The sequence below is a fragment of the Ambystoma mexicanum genome, chromosome 4p (genome assembly GCF_040938575.1).
Source record: "Ambystoma mexicanum isolate Mex_15411 chromosome 4p, UKY_AmexF1_1, whole genome shotgun sequence".
Lineage (NCBI taxonomy): Eukaryota > Metazoa > Chordata > Amphibia > Caudata > Ambystomatidae > Ambystoma > Ambystoma mexicanum.
In genome coordinates, this window is record NC_090927.1 from 117,301,750 (window position 1) to 117,320,055 (window position 18,306).

The following is an 18,306-nucleotide window of genomic DNA, read 5'->3' on the forward strand; positions in this document are numbered from 1 at the left end:
CACACTCCAAATAGTGCCCCAAGCCGGTGTTTCTCCAGTGGTGTGCCTGTCACATCCGCCAGCAGACCTATGATTCTAATCCAAACGGTTCCCAGTCGCGGGCACCCCTAAAACATGTGTAAGTGGTCTGCAGCTGCGCTATAGCATCTGGGGCAGCAGTGCTCCGTAGGCGGGGGCATTTTGGAAAGTCTGGCGGGGGTGTAATATAATTGGTGCAGTATTTTAAATTGCATGAATTTAAGCCGAAAGTTAAGAGAAACCTTCCTGGGGTGCGCACATGTGTGACTATTGGGTGTCAGTTTGTTCCATTGCCAGTTCCTCGTACCAGCGGGTCCGTGCTTTCGGGGGTTGCGGGGAAGGGGAGTGGCCAACATTCTATATAATGTGGATAAGATGTGTCTGCTGTCTCCTGAATTAGCTATGTATGCGAGTATAGGTGTTTCGGGCGGTTCGTTAGGGTAGTCGGGTCATCTAGTTGCCACTGCAGAATGGATTTTGTAGTATTGAAACAGTCCAATCCCCTCACCCCCCGGTAGCCTCGTGACCCGGCTTCCAGGTCTCTGGTGTGATGAATTTCCAGTTTGGGAATAAGTCGGCCAGTGCTCTATATCCCAGTACCTCCCACTGATTTTGGGTTGCCCTGTCTGGCAGTGGTTGTAACCCAGGGAAGTTCAAGATTGGAAGCCACTGGTATTGGTGTTCGGCCCTATGTGGGAAAAGATTGAGTGTCATGCTCTCAGTGTGGAGGTAACTGGGTCCAGCGGAGAGTCGTCTCTGTACCGACGGTCTAGTACAAGGGTTTTAAGGTCAGTGCGCCCAGCAACAAGTGACTCCAATGTGGGGGAGTGTGTTCCGTTATATACCAGTATGAGGTGAATTGCGCCTGGGAGACCATCCAGTATAGCTCAGTGTGTGGTGCACAGAACCCCCCCTTCTCGTAATCGGCAGGTAGCTAGTCCCATTTCTTTCGAACCACCCCGGAGTGCCACAGGAATTGAGCAAAGAGCGAGTGCAATTTGGTGAAGAAGGATTTCCCAGGCCAAACTGGGACATTGGAAAAAACAGATCAATTTAAGTAGTAGCGTCATTTTAATTAGTGAGAGCTTGGCTGGCATCAGGGAAAGTAGGCGGTTGGCGACCACTTTGGTGAATATTTTGGTGTCGCAATTCATGAGCGATAGGGGTCTGTAGGAGCCGCATTGATTACTGGGCTTATCCTGCTTAATGGGTATTGTAATTACAGCCTCCCACAGCGAGGCAGGGGGCAGCTCTACCCGCAGAGATTCCTCCCATACGCCATGTAGGATAGGGGCTAATACCGCTGCATATTCCCGATAGAATTCTGCAGTCAGGCCGTCCGGACCAGGAGCTTTCCCTTTGGGTAAATTGGATATAACCACCATGTTTTCTTCCAGTGTGAAGGGGCTGTCTAGCGCCTCTCTGCTTTGGGCATTAAGGCGTGACATCGGTATGCCCTGCAGTAGAGCATGTAAATCCTGGTTGTCCCGGGATGGTCCCGCAATATATAAGACTTTGTAGAAATCTCGGACCACCCCACCACCTCAGCATCTGCCCACATAAGGTCCCCCTTCGCATTAAAAATAGAATCTACATGGGATCGCCCTCTTTCTGTCTCTACCAGCCTAGCCAGAGTTCTTCCAGGCCTGTCTCCGTCTCCATATTTTCTGGCTGCTTTGGGGCGGGTGAAGTAGCGGACCTCACGCCTTGCATGTGATTCGAATGGGTCTAGTTCCAATCTGATTTGCAGTAGTATTTGGGGGCTGGGAGATTGTGTGTATTCTATCTCGAGTCTCTTAAGGAATATTTCAGACTTCTCAAGGTCTCTTCGTATACATTTGAGTGCCCCGACTTTCCTGGATATCGCCATCCCTCTGATAAACACCTTAAAGGCCTGCCATCTAATTCCGTGGGATGTGTCGCCCGCCCTGTTACTAGCAAAAAAGTTATCAATGTCTGCTTTAATGTCTGCGCAAAACACAATGTCCTCTAGGGCCGCTGACTTGAACCTCCAGGAACAGCCACCCTGTCTACCATTCATACGTAGCGTCGGAGATATCGGGGAATGATCCGATAGTGTTCGGGGTCTGATATCTGTATCTGTGACTCTCCCCATCAGTGAGCTGGAAATCAAGAACATGTCAATTCGGGAAGACATATCGTGCACAGAGGAGTAGAAGGTATAGTCGCTCGTGTGTGGGTGCATGATACGCCAGGGGTCACAGAGGTCTAGTGATTGCATGAGAGAGTGCAGCTGGCAAGCAGCTCTCGGTTGGTGTCTAGGTGTAGGGTTGGTTCTATCAAGTGTGCAGTTTAATATCAAATTCATGTCTCCCCCTGCAGGATCATGGGGACCCCAACATATGCAGATGATAGCCTCTCTGTTACGCTGACCTGGTATCCACGGGGACGCCACTCGGCCCTGGTTGGATGGCTTGCACCTAGAGCCCTCTCCCCGATTCTTTGGTAATTTCTCAGATGGAAGTGACGCCTTAATTCTTTATGAGGTGCGTTCCCTGTCCTGCTCCTCGTGGCAGGGGCGTGTTGATGCAGGGGCGTGCAGCGACCAAGTTACTTCACTGGTGCGAGCCCTGCTGGAGTCCAGGCCTGCTGCTACTCAGTTTTGACAAGGTAGGTTTGCTGCTTTACAGTCTTGGTATTCAGTTCTTTATTTAAATAATAATGTCTTTCTTCTTCCCTTTAGGTATGGAAAGATATTTCGGCGTTGTTATGCAGATTGGTGATGAGCACGAGCCGGTAAGTGAATGCGCAGTGCTGTTTTGTCCTTTTATTTTGCTAACCTGTGTCTTTTCCCTTTCTTCGCAGGCCGCTGTGTACTTCGCCGAGCACCGTGATGTCCAGAAATAATGCTGACCAAAAGACGACAAACCAGGTAAGAATCTTGTGGCTTTCGTCGTTCGGGAGAAAACATGAGTAAGCGCTCACTAATGCTGTCTTTCTCTCTCTTCTTTCCAGGTTGTTGTATTCCAGAAGGCATGCAGCGCCGGGACGGTGGAGTTCACTGACTCGAGTATCTTCAGGTAAGCGAAATCTGCTGCCGGCGATGAGTTGAAGAAAGGATGCTGGTCACAGGTAAGGTTGAGTTAACAATGTTCTCTTTCTCTTCAGGTTTGTGGAGTCAGGTGAAGCGGCATCAAGGAACACTGGAGACCCAATCGGACACAGTGAGAGTTACACTGCAAACAGCAGAATAAAGTGAAGCGTATTCTGCTGTTTGGGTGTGGTTTAAATAGTCTCAGGTAAAGTAGTCCCGGTAAAGTAGTCCCAGGCCCAGCCACACCCTAAACACTATATTGCATAGCTCAGTTATTTGTCCCTGAGCTATGTGAGTGTCTCCATGTTAGCTGAAGTCTCCAAATAAAGTAGTCCCATGTAAATAGTCCCATCCTAATGTTGGTCTCCGTAATGATTATGAGCCTGGCGCCAGAGGCGCCATGACTGACTCCAAGAGAGTCTTGGATGAGGTGCTAAGGGCCTTGAGCCCACAATAGAGGCCCGGAACCTGGCCCTAGCTGGGAAGCTGACTTGCCAGTGAGGGTCAGGGGCAGGGGTCATGGCACTCTCCAACCCGTCAAATAACTCTGGTGAGTCCACATTTGGGCAGTACGTGTTGGCGAGGATCACTTCTGCACCTTCTAGTATACAATGGATCACCACGTATCTCCCATCAGGGTCTATATGTGACTTTCTCCACAAATCTAGGTATTTATACACCAGGGTCATTACACCCCGAGATTGGGAAGAGAAGAAGGTGAAATATCTATTTGGGCCCCAGTTAGGGGCCATACTCTGACAAACCCCCTCTCTGGCGTGTGTTCCTTGTAGGCGCAACATGCTTGCTTTGTGTCGCTGGGCATACAACATGATCTTGCACGTCTTAACGAAGTTACCAAGCCCTCAGACGTTCCAACTCTGTATCTTTAGTTGCTGTGCCATATTCTGTGTGTCACTTTAACATGTACCAGATGAGATGTAGTAGCCACGTGGGATTTGTATAGTAAGGGCCTCTCCCTTCAGTACCTAGTTGTCAACTATTTTAGAGTATTCTCCCCTAAGCTTTCAAGGACTGCGCCAACGGTGCCCAGCTCCCCACCCCACCCCCACTGCCAACCCCAACCTAGCAGTGCCACTACCCAGCCCCCCCCCCACAACTTCCCCTGCGGTCCAACCAGGACAACGGGGTCAATTTAACCCTCGGAAGAGACATTGCAACTGTATGGGGGTACGCTATTGCCGCAAGGGCAACTAGCATTGGATCTGGGGTAAGGTACCCATATATGTAGCATGGAAGGCGGCTGTTACTTTAAAGTGCCACTACCGGCTCATGTTAGTACAGTGATCATTGAACTCAGTCCAGTAAATACGAACCAGGTGTTCTCAATCAGGTTGGCTGTCCTCCATCGGGTCGACAGCAGGGTTGTCCACAGGGATCTGTGCTTCTATGAATTTCACTGCTTCACTCTGGACACGTGAAATATAGAGTTTGCCCCGAAAGGTGAGCTTTAGGCATGCCAGGAACAACATGGCATACTGAATATTCCTCTCCCTGAGCATCTTTTTCACCCCAATGAATTGGCGCCGTTCTTGTTGCACCCCAGTGGAAAAGTCTGGAAAGATACAAATTATCTGGGACCCCAGCCTCGTCCCTTTTTTTCCCCAAGCCAGCCTGAGAAGATCGTCTGTCTCGATAGCTCAGTATTTTCGCAATTATAGGCCTGGGGAGGTCTCCAGGATTGGGGCGCGGGGCCAGTGCGCAGTGGGCACGCTCCACAGCGAAGAAGGGGGAGATGTCCGAGTTCCCCAAGAAGTCTTTAAGTAGGTTCTCGGTGGCCAGTTCCATTTTCCCTGTAAGTGCGTCCTCGGTGACTCCAACTATCTGGATGTTATTTCTTTGTGAGCGAGATTTGAGGTCATTGCATTTGTTTTTAACGAACTTCATGTCACGGGTGAGGTTCGCCACCGTGTCCTGGAGGACATGCAGACCGACCTCATTGGCCCCTATCCTGGTCTCGGCCTCCGTGATTCAAGCTCCTTTGTGGGCCAGCTGAGACCTCACTGATGCCACGTTTGCCGTGATATCATCAGGTTTTTCATGAAAGACCGCAAAGTTCTTTGCCATGGCCTTCATCATGCTGGTCAGATCGGGGGTCGGAGCAGATATCGGCATGGAGGGCTCGCCTTGAGTTTGCGCTGAGTGTCCTTGTTCGGTCCGTGGTGCTGACCTTGTGAATTTTTCCATGGCTCCGGCTTCCCCTCCCCCCACCGCCTTGGGTCATGGTGGGTATTCAGACCCTTTCCCTCCTTATCGCCTAAGTCTGTAGCTGGGGCGTCAGGCTTGGTAGGGAGGACAAGGTCAAGGACGTCATTTGGGGGTCGCCAGAGGTCGCAATTGCGACCTCTGAGGTCTCCCTTGCGACCTCTAAAAAAAAATAAAAGTGTATTTTTTTTTTTTGCATTGCAAGCTCCTGGGCTGTGGCCAGCACCATGTGGCTTGTTCAGGCCCCTTAAAAAAAGAAAAATAAGAACATGAGGGCCACAAGTCTAACACTTTCAGCACTGAACCTAAATAAGAAAGAATAGGAATGCCAAAAAATGTGTCTTTCTGGAATTCTATACAATAATTGCTAAACTCATTAAAGGTTTATTTCAGGCACACTTCAGGGGGTGAGTCACTGGTTTAGTCTGTTCTCAAACGCCTCAACTCAGCCTTTCATCCTTCTGAGGTCGATAAATGGGTACCAACACAGGTTGGGTGATATTGGGTGTATATTTCTTCTATGTAAAGCACTTAAGCGTAATTGCTATATAATAACACATCATTATCATTTGGTCATGGACATCTGCTTGCAATCACAGTAATTTGGTAATATTGGCCTATACACACTGATCTTAACGATACATATGGCGATCCATTCAGGTATGAAATGTACATCACATTATAGTGATATCGTAACCATATTTTTCGTAGTGTACAATACTATGTACAACGGGTGAAAGGTCGTGTTCCATCGCTTCCCACGATATCACTTTGGGGTGGGGTCAAATTACATCACTTCCTGTTATGTCATCAGAGGTCAAGGGTCGTGTGATGTCACTTCCGCTACCCCTGGCATTTTGGTGAAATGACGTCCCTGGACAAGGTCGGGTGTGTGTCGCTGGTACAAGTGCGCAATTTGGGAGGCACTGCCGTAGAAAGCGTAGGATCGTGTCACCAGGGTCGGGATGTATTACACCTTGCCCTCGGCGGGTGTCACCAGTTGATGATCTTCCTATGGTCAGTTGATTATGCCTTCCCCCTGTCACACAGACTGTACGGTGTATGGTGCACCATTAGGGGTTCCAGTTAAGGTTCAGTGTTCCCAACTGGGATCCGCAGCTCCCAGCAGCAGGGAGGTCGCTGATGTGAAATTTGCTACGACCCCCAAGATGGGCCTCCAAAGGTGGTCTTAGAGTTGTAGCCGCAGCAGCAGGTGGGAGCAGACTAAGACTTTCCGTTCCGGGGGCTTTACACCAGTGGGTGTCCGGGATGTAAGTGGCTCGTTAAGGGGTCCGGATTGACTTCAGTGGGCGCCTTGGGGTTCAGGTCGAGCTGGAAGCGGCTAGATGTCCCCCACTTGATCAAAGGGGTGCCAGAGGAGTACCCTTATCTCTGGGGGGGGTGGTGGCATGTGCCTCAGAGAGCACAGGTCCAGTGTTGGTGAAGGAGACGTGGGCGAGGTCGCTTCGGGGTGGGTCCCGGGGGTCCAAGCAGAGAACGGTGCACTCGGTTCCCAGTGGCCGGCACCACTGATCGCAACGTGGATGATTATGGCAAGGGTGGGCGGAGCGGTACCTCTGACTGGGACCAAGCGATTTAGGGGGCTCTCCTCATGTGCTGGGGGCCTGGATGTATTCCGTAGGCCGTGCCAGGGGCAGTGTCGCAGGGCCTGGGGGAAGGGGGGGAGGATACCTCCTGCCTACGTCCTCCGGCACGGCATAGCGCCTCAGCCACGGGCTAGCGGAACAGGGATTAATTTACCTTGGTGGCCAATGCTCATAGAGGAATGGCCCGAGTCAGTCTCTGCTCTCCTCTCCTCTAGGGGCTTCTCCACTGGGTGGCCTGAGTCAGTCTCTGCTCTCCTCTCCTCTAGGGGCTTCTCCACTGGGTGGCCTGAGCCAGGCTCCACTCTCCTCTCCTCTAAGGGCTTCTCCGCTGGGTGGCCTGAGCCAGGATCCACTCTCCACTCCTCTAGGGGTTTCTCCACTGGGTGACCAGAGCCAGGCTCTGCTCTCCTCTCCTCTAGTGGCTTCTCCACTGGGTGGCCCGAGCCAGGATCCACTCTCATCTCCTCTAGGGGCTTCTCCGCTGGGTGGTCTGAACCAGGCTCTGCTCTCCTCTCCTCTGGGGGCTGCTCTGCTAGGTGGCCTGAGCCAGGATCCACTCTCCTCTCCTCTAGGGGCTGCTCCGCTGGGTGGTCAGAGTCAGTCTATGCTCTCCTCTCCTCTAGGGGCTTCTCCACTGGGTGGCCCGAGCCATGATCCACTCTCCTCTCCTCTAGGGGCTTCTCCACAGGGTGGCCCGAGCCAGGCTCCACTCTCCACTCCTCTAGGGGCTTCTCCGCTGGGTGGCCTGAGCCAGGATCCATTCTCCACTCCTCTAGGGGCTTCTCCACTGGTGACCCGAGACAGGCTCTGCTCTCCTCTCTTCTGGAGGCTGCTCCGCTAGGTGGCCTGAGCCAGGCTTTGCTCTCCTCTCGTCTAGGGGCTTCTCCACTGGGTGGGCCGAGCCAGGATCCACTCTCCTCTAGGGGCTTCTCCGCTGGGTGGCCTGAGCCAGGCTCTGCTCTCCTCTCCTCTCCTCTCCTCTCCTCTGGGAGCTGCTCCGCTGGGTGGCCTGGGCTAGGCTCCTCCTCTCCTCTCCTCTGGGGGCTGCTCCGCCGAGTGGCCCGAGCCAGAATCCACTCTCCTCTCCTCTAGGGGCTGCTCCACTAGGTGGCCCAAGCCAGGATCCATCTCTCCTCTAGGGGCTGCTCCGCTGGGTGTCCTGAGCCAGGCTCCACTCTCCTCTCCTCTAGGGGCTTCTCCACTGGGTGGCCTGAGCCAGGATCCACCCTCCTCTCCTCTAGGGGCTTATCCGCTGGGTGGCCCGAGCCAGGCTCCACTATCCTCTCCTCTAGGGGCTTCTCCACTGGGTGGCCTGAGCCAGAATCCTCTCTCCTCTCCTCTAGGGGCTGCTCCACTAGGTGGCCCGAGCCAGGATCCATCTCTCCTCTAGGGGCTGCTCCGCTGGGTGGCCTGAGCCAGGCTCCACTCTCCTCTCCTCTAGGGGCTTCTCCACTGGGTGGCCTGAGCCAGGATCCACTCTCCTAGACTAGGGGCTTCTCCACTGGGTGGCCCGAGTCGGGATCCACTCTCCACTCCTCTGGGGGCTGCTCTGCTGGGTGGCCCGAGCCAGGATCCACTCTCCACTCCTCTAGGGGCTCCTCTGCTGGGTGGCCTGAGCCAGGCTCTACTCTCCTCTCCTCTCCTCTAGGTGCTGCCACGCTGGGTGGCCTGGGTCAGGCTCTCCTCTAGGGGCTACCATGCTGGGTGGCCTGAGCCAGAATCCACTCTCCTCTCCTCTAGGGGCTGCACCACTGCGTGGCCTGATTCAGGCTCTGCTCGCCTCTCCTCTAGGGACTACTCTGCTGGGTGGCCTGGGTCAGGCTCTGCTCTCCTCTAGGGGCTACTCCGCTGGGTGGCCTGAGCCAGGATCCACTCTCCCCTCCTCTAAGGGCTGCTCCACTGGGTGGAGCCAGAATCCACTCTCCTCTAGGGGCTGCACTGCTGGGTGGCCTGAGTCAGGCTCTGTTCTCCTTTCCTCTGGGGCTGCGCTTCAGTCTGGCTGACCCAGGCTGATCCTTATATTCTGGGTGGCTGGCTGACCCAGGTTGATCCTCATCTTCTGCGTGGCTGGCTGATCCAGGCTGATCCTCATCTTCTGCATGGCTGGCTAACCCAGGCTGATCCTCATCTTCTGCGTGGCTGGCTGACCCAGGCTGATCCTTATATTCTGCGTGGCTGGCTGACCCAGGCTGATCCTCATCTTCTGCATGGCTGGCTAACCCAGGCTGATCCTCATCTTCTGCATGGCTGGCTGACCCAGGCTGATCCTTATATTCTGGGTGGCTGGCTGACACAGGCTGATCCTCATCTTCTGCATGGCTGGCTGACCCAGGCTGATCCTCATATTCTGGGTGGCTGGCTGACCCAGGCTGATCCTCATCTTCTGCGTGGCTGGCTGACCCAGGCTGATCCTCATCTTCTGCGTAGCTGGCTGACCCAGGCTGATCCCTATATTCTGGGTGGCTGGCTGAACCAGGCGTAACTCTCAGCTCCCTTTTTTGGACTGCTCCACTGGTGGCCCCGAGGCAAGATGTACAGCCTTCTCCACTGGGGTGTACTGTGTTCTCTCCTCAGGGGGGTGCTCCCCTGAGTGGCCTGAGCCAGGCCCCACTATGCACTCCTCTAGAGACGGCTCTGCTTGCTGGGCTGAGCTAGGATCTATTCTCCTATCCAAGGCTGCAGTTCAGTCTGGTTGGCACGGACTTGTGCTTCTCTTCTGGCTGGACTGATCCAGGGTATGCTCTCCTATGGGGGCTGCTCTGCTTGCTGGACTGAGCCATAATGTACCGTCTCCTCCAATCCTCTCCTCTGGGGGCTGCTCCGCTGGGTGGCCTGGGCTAGGCTCCTCCTCTCCTCTCCTCTTGGGGCTGCTCCGCTGGGTGGCCTGGGCTAGGCTCCTCCTCTCCTCTCCTCTGGGGGCTGCTCCGCTGGGTGGTCTGGGCCAGGCTGCGCCTCCTCTCCTCTCAGGGCTGCTACACTGAGTGGTTTGAGCCAGGCTCAGCTCTTCTCTAGGGGCTGCTCCACTGAGTGGCCCGAGTCAGGCTCGGCTCTCCTCGAGGGGCTGCACCACTGGGTGGCCTGAGCCAGGCTCTGCTCTCCTCTCCTCGAGGGGCTGCACCACTGGGTGGCCTGATTCAGGCTCTGCTCTCCCCTCCTCTAAGGGCTGCTCCACTGGGTGGAGCCAGAATCCACTCTCCTCTAGGGGCTGCACTGCTGGGTGGCCTGAGTCAGGCTCTGTTCTCCTTTCCTCTGGGGCTGCGCTTCAGTCTGGCTGACCCAGGCTGATCCTTATATTCTGGGTGGCTGGCTGACCCAGGCTGATCCTCATCTTCTGCGTGGCTGGCTGACCCAGGCTGATCCTCATCTTCTGCGTGGCTGGCTGACCCAGGCTGATCCTCATCTTCTGCATGGCTGGCTGACCCAGGTTGATCCTTATATTCTGGGTGGCTGGCTGACCCAGGCTGATCCTCATCTTCTGCGTGGCTGGCTGACCCAGGCTGATCCTCATCTTCTGCGTGGCTGGCTGACCCAGGCTGATCCTCATCTTCTGCGTGGCTGGCTGACCCAGGCTGATCCTCATCTTCTGCATGGCTGGCTGACCCAGGTTGATCCTTATATTCTGGGTGGCTGGCTGACCCAGGCTGATCCTCATCTTCTACGTGGATGGCTGACCCAGGCTGATCCTTATATTCTGGGTGGCTGACTGACCCAGGCTTATCCTCATCTTCTGCGTGGCTGGCTGACCCAGGCTGATCCTCATCTTCTGCATGGCTGGCTAACCCAGGCTGATCCTCATCTTCTGCGTGGCTGGCTGACCCAGGCTGATCCTCATCTTCTGCATGGCTGGCTGACCCAGGCAGATCCTTATATTCTGGGTGGCTGGCTGACACAGGCTGATCCTCATCTTCTGCGTGGCTGGCTGACCCAGGCTGATCCTCATCTTCTGCATGGCTGGCTGACCCAGGCTGATCCTCATCTTCTGCGTAGCTGGCTGACCCAGGATGATCCTTATATTCTGGGTGGCTGGCTGAACCAGGCGTTACTCTCATCTCCCTTTTTTGGACTGATCCACTGGTTGCCCCGAGGCAAGATGTACAGCCTTCTCCACTGGGGTGTACTGTGTTCTCCTCTCCTCAGGGGGGTGCTCCCCTGAGTGGCCTGAGCCAGGCCCCACTCTGCACTCCTCTAGAGACGGCTCTGCTTGCTGGGCTGAGCTAGGATCTATTCTCCTATCCAAGGCTGCAGTTCAGTCTGGTTGGCACGGACTTGTGCTTCTCTTCTGGCTGGACTGATCCAGGGTATGCTCTCCTATGGGGGCTGCTCTGCTTGCTGGACTGAGCCATAATGTACCGTCTCCTCCAATCCTCTCCTCAGGTGGGTGCTTCACTGAGTGGCCTGAGCCAGGCTCTGCCTCTCGTCTCCTCTGGGGGCTGCTCCGCTGGGTGGCCTGGGCTAGGCTCCTCCTCTCCTCTCCTCTCCTCTGGGGGCTGCTCCGCTGGGTGGCCTGGGCTAGGCTCCTCCTCTCCCCTCCTCTGGGGGCTGCTCCGCTGGGTGGCCTGGGCCAGGCTGCGCCTCTCTCCTCTCCTCTCCTCTCAGGCTGCTACACTGAGTGGTTTGAGCTAGGCTCAGCTCTTCTCTAGGGGCTGCTCCACTGAGTGGCCCGAGTCAGGCTCAGCTCTCCTCTCCTCGAGGGGCTGCACCACTGGGTGGCCTGAGCCAGGCTCTGCTCTCCTCTCCTCGAGGGGCTGCACCACTGGGTGGCCTGAGCCAGGCTCTGCTCTCCTCTAGGGGCTGCTCCGCTGGGTGGCCTGAGCCAGGCTCCACTCTCCTCTAGGGGCTGCCCCGCTAAGTGGACTGAGCCAGGATACACTCTCCTATCCAAGGCTGACGTTCAGTCTGGTTGGCCCAGGCTGGACTGATACAGGCTATGCTCTCCTCTTCTATAGGGGCCGTTCCTTAGTCTGGCCGGCCCTCCTGGGACGCTCTTTGTGGAAACCCTGCAACACTGCCCCGGAGCCCAGGGGCTTCCTCTTGATGTCCTTCCCATGCTGCCATGCCACACTTGAACCTGTTGAGGCTCAGCTGTGTGCATGGGGACCCAGTCCAAGCAAAGCCCCCCTCCTCCACAGACCTCCATAGCCACTGCCATCAAACCACAGCAGAGCAGAAACCCCCTCCCATCTCCCAGCAATCAAACCACAGCAGAGAAGAGAACCCATCCTATCTCGCCACTCCATCTCCCACAACAGATCACCACACTTGCGTGCTTTCCGCTTATCATTTCGACTCCCATTTTCTTCCGCTCTACACCTAGCACTACGATAGATCAGTTCTTTTCTGCGTTAATTACCAGGTAATATGATCTAAATGTCTCCCTGAAGAAGGTAGCAGTCGAAACACGCGTTGACAATATAAATCATGCCACCATCACTGGCACAGATGTTCCATTTTGTTTCAACACCCTAAATAAAAACCATTTACTAAAGTGGGAAAGAGTCCCCACTTTTCCTTGGATATTTAACAAGGCCTACGAGCCAAGGAAGAGTCACACTCCTGCTTCCTCAAATACCTATTCAGCTTCCTGGTAGAGAAACCAGTCGACCACTGTACCCCAAGATGATACATTATGCAGCCGCATTAAAAACCAGACTTAACACTCTCTGCCGCCTCTCTTAACGCTCAGACATCCACAGCCTTTTATTTAAGTAGGCCGGGATAACAACGATTCCCTTTGTGATGTGCTTTGCATGGTTAGGCACAGAGCGAATGGGTGAAGGGAAGGGGTACCTGGTGTCGGTGTCCTCCTCCGGGTACTTGTCCACCACGCTTATGATGTCCAGGCACACGAGGCCCACGCACAGAAGCTTCTTCTCGCCCATCCTCGGGTGTGTGTGGCGTGCACAGGCAGGGGCCTCCCTGGGACTGCTCGCGGACCCACTCCTCAGACCTAAACACAGAAAGGCAGTGGCGTTAGCGTGTGGCTCTGCTCCCTCCTGGGGCAGTGGACTCTGGATCCCAGCCTGCCTGCACTCTGGACCCTCTGCACAGGCAACAGGAGTGCGCGGATAGTTGCTTTGGGTTCGCGGACTCTCAGCCGCTCCCTCTCACTCAGTTATTTCTGCCCCCAAACTCAGCTGCCAAATATCCCCTCATTACATGCGCCTACATAGTCATCAGCTCTCTACATCTGGGAGTTGAAGTTGAGATTTTGCCAGTGTAGGTATGAAGCCACAGATCCCAATTAAGTGTTTTTCCCCCATGTCTTAACATTTTTATTTTCATATTTTCAAGACATATCATACAGACGTGGCAAATAACATTAATCATCCAAATAATCACAAAACACAAACCTAAATGAACCTGGCATATAAAGAACGCTGAAAGCAACAGTTACATCTATAACTAAAAGAATTCAAGAAGAAAGTGAAACTAAGTGCTATTCATTGAAATAAGTCGTGCATGTGAAATTGACCCCTCAAACCGCGCTACCTTATATTGTTGCCATGTGGCCTCGAGTCAAGTGTGATGTGACACTGTGGGCCAGTCCGGGGTTTTTGGGCAACTGTGTCTTTTATGCTGCGGCTTGTAGGGATGAATTTACACTAGGGAAAATAAAACTTCAAGATCCAGAAAGCAACGCGACGTTATCTGAAAGACCACGAGCAGCAGTAGTAGACATGGCAAAGAGCCTCTGCGAAGTGTGTGCACCTCTAGGAGGTTGTCGCTAATTGCACTGCCATACCGCGGCCCTCGTCTGCATACACCCTGCGCACGTCACCTTACTTTGAATTCAAAGATCCGGATTCTTTGAATTCAAAGTAAGGTGACGTGCGCACTGCGCAGGGTATATGCAGAGGCAGTGGAGTTCGCGATTTGTGATAACCTCCTAGAGGCTCTTTTGAATGCACAGCGAGCGTGCACATTTCTAGACCCCCGGGCACTTGCAATATTGTGCAAGAGCAGTTGAAAGTGCACGCGGCAGCGGGTGGGAGTGTTTGGGGTGTGGTTTCAGCACTGCACACTGAGAGACCAAGGGGGCAGTGCCAGGCCTCCTCCCACATCACCATCCATTCTGCAGCCTGTGCGTTGCTTGCACTCTCTGGGTTGCCCGATTCGCCCTGTGTTGTGCCCACGGCCGCCTTGCACCTCCTGCGAGCACCGTGTGGTTCTTGCCTTCTGCCTGCAGCAGATAATGGGGGCGCGGGGGTAACTGCTCTGCGCCAGCCTCCGTTCTAGCTTCCCCGGCTCTCGAGTGCGCCCGTCTCTTGCCTGGAACCCGCCAGCTGGCACCGCGCCCTGCTGACAGTCTGCTGCCCTCTCTGCCGAGTCAGCAATGCCCTTTGCTGCCCGCAGCGCGCCCTCTAGAGTCCGCGGAGCCGATGTGCAGCTCCCAGCAGGACAGGGCTGCATTTTATTTTCTCTGAAGGATCTTCAGGGACAGGCGATCCTTAGGAGTTGGGCGGTAGCGGTAAATGCGGCGGTATTTGCCACATGCTGCAGATTTTACTGCTCGCCCAAGTCAGAATTATGCAGAGAAACAGATCGGTATTCCAATGGAATGCTACTGGAGGTATAAACTGTACTTTCTAAACGGAAACTCGATTTTGATTTTTAAAATCCATCCCAGTAGACCCGCGATATCGTGAGCCCCCCCCACTCCCAACACACACACACACAGGACATAGGTGAGCGTAGTGCAGGCTCCCCGGTGGCTCTGTGGCCGCTGGGAACGCCCCGTTTATTTATATGTCACTCCCTCCACCTTTTTCATAACAACAAAACTGAAAAGGAGGGCCTAACTACTAAACATAACAGCACACAATGGCAACACCCAAAATGCCTCCGTTTATTGGGTCCCACCCGGGATTCCTGGACGGCACCATCCATAAACGGCTTAAAGTCTTCATTACGCAGCACCCCACACTTAGTCCGTGACATAGTCTGTAAAACGGGCAGGTTTCCCACGCCCTGTTCTCAGGGGGTACCTCCTGCTCGGCTCTCTGGCCGGTGTTCCTTCGCTTTGCCCACCACGGGCCGGGGACTCCACCTGGATGGGATGTCCACCTCCTTTGATGGTGCTTCCTCCAGGTCCATGTCCCCCATAGTCTCTGCCCTCGGTTCGTCCAGCTGCTTAAAGAAACTGGCGTTTCTAGTGACCGATGCGGTCCACTCGGACACGGTCACCATAGATCCCTTGACCGCCACCGCCTCCAACGGCGCCGGCTCATAGGTGAGGGACAGCTTGCCCTGCGGGAGACGATTCCTCACTAGCACCTCATCGCCCGGGGCAAGCCTTGGTGGTTTTAGGACTCTTCTGCTGTTTTTCATTTCAGTCCTTGCCCTTCTCTCCTCTTCCACCTGGTCATTGTCGATGACAGCCGGCTCTCGCTCCCCCACCTCCGGTATTATGTCCCTTGGGCAGCGCTGGAAGAGTGCCTCCACTGGCGCCACTCCTGTGGATGAGTGCGGAGTGGCCCTGTATCCCTGCAGGAACACGTATAGTGCCCTTTGTAGGCACTCACCCTTTTCTTGTGCAATCCTGAACACCTTATTCAGCGTGCGCATCATCCGCTCAGCTGCACCGTTCGCACGAGGCCACATCGGAGTTACCTTCCTGTGGTGAATGCCATAGTCCTTCATGAGGTTGGCGAAGCTTTCACCCTGCAATGCTGCCCGGTTGTCAGAGCACAGTACCTTCGGCAGTCCGTGGGTGGCAAAAATCTTTTCCACTGCTACCACCACTCTCTCGAACGCCACCGACTCCACGAATTACACCTCAGGGTATCAGGACCATTCGTCCACCACAACCAGGAAATGGGTGCCTCTGGTCGTGGACCCAAAGTCTGCGTGGAGCACCTCCCACGGCTTTGTGCCTCAGGGCATGGTCTCGATGGACGGCTCACGTTGTGCGGGCGAGGGTGCCTGGCACCACACACAGGAGGCCACAAACTCGTCCACTCTCCTCTCTAGCTCAGGGAACCACACCTTCTGTTGTAGACAAGCCTTTGTTTTTGGGGCCCCTTGGTGTCCCTGGTGAACCAGAGCGATGATCTGTTGGATCTTGGCCTGGGGGACCACAATTCTGTCTCCTCGCAGCAATAGTCCGGAGTCAGAAAATGCCAGTTCTTCATGAATCCGCCAGAGCTGTTCCAGGGCTACCTTTGCGTCATTGGTTCTCCTGCTTAGGGACTCCAGCACTGTTTTCCAGGCTCCCTGTTCCATGGCCACTTTCAGGATCCCAAAGCACTCGTCACTCTAGGACGCCAGTTCTAATTCTTCCACCTGCACAGAGTTTGGGGTGGCTGCCTCAATCACTAGCCTTACATGCTCATCAGCCTCCTCTGCACATGAGGATGGCTGGGCACCCCCTCTCGGATGTATGTAGAGGTAGTCTGCAGCGTTGTTGCTGCCCGGGCGGTAGACCAACGACACCCCATACTCCAGGAGTGCCAGCATCCATCGCTCTATTCGCACAGGTGGCTTGGACGACGAGCCAGCCAAGATGAGAAGTAGGGGCTTGTGGTCCGTGATCACTGTGACTGGCCTCCCCAATATGTAAAGGCGGAAGTGTCTGCAGCCCCACAGCACGGCCAGCACCTCCCGTTCAATTTGCGAGTAGCGCTGCTTGGTGTCGGAGAGAGCCTTGCTGGCATAGGTTATCGGATGACTTCTTGATCAATGCCCACCTGCGTGAGGACTGCCCCAAGGCCGTAGAGGCTAGCATCCACGATTATCTCAGTCTGTAGGGCCGGGTCGAAGAACGCCATGGTGTCCTCAGCAGCTAGGGCTCCATTGATGTCATAGAAGGTCGCCTATTTGAGCGGCCCCCACTGCCAGGTGACGTCCATTCTGGTAAGTGTCCGCAGCTGCTCCGAGCGGGATGCTTGGTTTCGGATGAAACGGCCACAATATGTGACCATCCCCAGGAAACTCCTCACCTCAGCCACATTTTCCGGCGGCCTGGCCTCCTTGATGTCTCGCACCTTGCGCGGGTCAGGAGATACACCATCCGCCTTAAAGACAAAGCCGAAAAACACAATTGTGGTTCTGAGAAATTCGCACTTGTCCCTGTGCAAGGTGAGTCCCAGGGAGCGCCGGCGCTCGAATGTCTTTGCTAGGCGTGCCAGGTGTTCGGCCTCTGATCTTGCAAACACTAGAATATCATCACTGATATGGAGTACTCCTTCCAGGTCCGCAAGGGCCCCTCTGATGATGTTCTGGAACACCTCCGCCGCTGAGGAGACCCCAAAATTGAGTTTTTTTATGTCAGTATACCCCCCGGTGAGTGGTAAAGGTGGTGATGTAACGTGATTCGGGGTGTAGGACCACCTGATGGTACTCAGCCCTGAGGTACAACTTGGAAAAGAACCTCGCACCCTGCAGCTCAGTTATGATGTCATCAATGGTGGGGGTCAAGTGTCTCTCCCGCTTAAAGGCCTTGTTGGGCAGGCACATGTCCATGCAAATACTCACTGCATCCGGTTGCTTGGGCTTGCGGGCAATCACAATGGGAGACACCCACGGGGTAGGGCCCTCCACCTTTTCAATGATGTCCAGCCCAACGAGGTTATCCAGTTCCTTATCCACCAAATCTCGGAGGTGGAAGGGCACCCGTCGATGTTTGAGCGCCACTGGTTGGATGGACTCATCAATGTGGAACTGGACAGGTTTACACACCATCTGTCCTATACCCTCAAACAGGGGCGGGTGCTTGCTCAATAGTACCTGAATGTCGTCTAAGTACACTGAGTATGAGAAAGTTACAATGCCAAGGGCCTCTGCCACAGCACAGCACAGGAGGGTGTTGTTACTCACTGGAGTGACGTAGAACCTGGCCCTGACAGATGTCTCACCATACTTCACATTCGCAATAAAGGCACCATCCAGCGGGATTGGTTGTTCACCCCCGAATGTGAAGCTGCACGCTTTTGGTGCAGACAGGCCCTGCGGGGTTTGCATAGTGTCATAGTGTTCCCTGTCCATGACATTGACTGAAGCATCAGTGTCCAACAGCATTGGTATAAAATCCCCATTCACCAGGACATTGCACCTGGGCTGACGCTTGGAGTTGGACTTCAGGACACCCACACTGGACACGAAGAAGTCTTCTTCTTCTTCTTCTTCTTCTTCTCCTCCTCCTCCTTCTCCTCCTCCTCCTCCTCCTCCTCCTCCTCCTCCTCCTCCTCTCCCTCTCCCTCCCCCCCCCCCCTTAAGGACAGTTGCCGTCGTCCCCTTGGTCCACTTGTGCCACATTTGGTGATCGCTGTGGGCGGAAGAAGCTCGCCCTGACAGGGCCTCTGGGAACAACAGTCAGTGTCACGGCCCTACACATCCGGGCATAGTGGTCAGCCCCTCCGCAGCGGCCACACGACTTTCCTATGGCCGGGCACTCCGCTGGATGTG

At 54.7% G+C, this 18,306-nt stretch overlaps 1 protein-coding gene across 4 annotated transcripts in view; it reads right to left on the reverse strand.

Moving 5' to 3' along the window:
- KHK (ketohexokinase) overlaps nucleotides 1–18,306 on the reverse strand; it is a 222,592-nt gene that overhangs the window by 169,469 nt on the left and 34,817 nt on the right. For 3 of the 4 annotated variants that reach the window (XM_069605519.1, XM_069605518.1, XM_069605516.1), the window contains exon 3: nucleotides 12,691–12,850. In XM_069605519.1, coding sequence (XP_069461620.1) covers nucleotides 12,691–12,782 — 92 coding nt within the window. In that variant the 5' untranslated portion in view covers nucleotides 12,783–12,850. Of the gene's footprint in view, nucleotides 1–12,690; nucleotides 12,851–14,076; nucleotides 14,223–18,306 lie in introns of those variants that run through there. The other variant, XM_069605517.1, reaches the window with a different exon arrangement.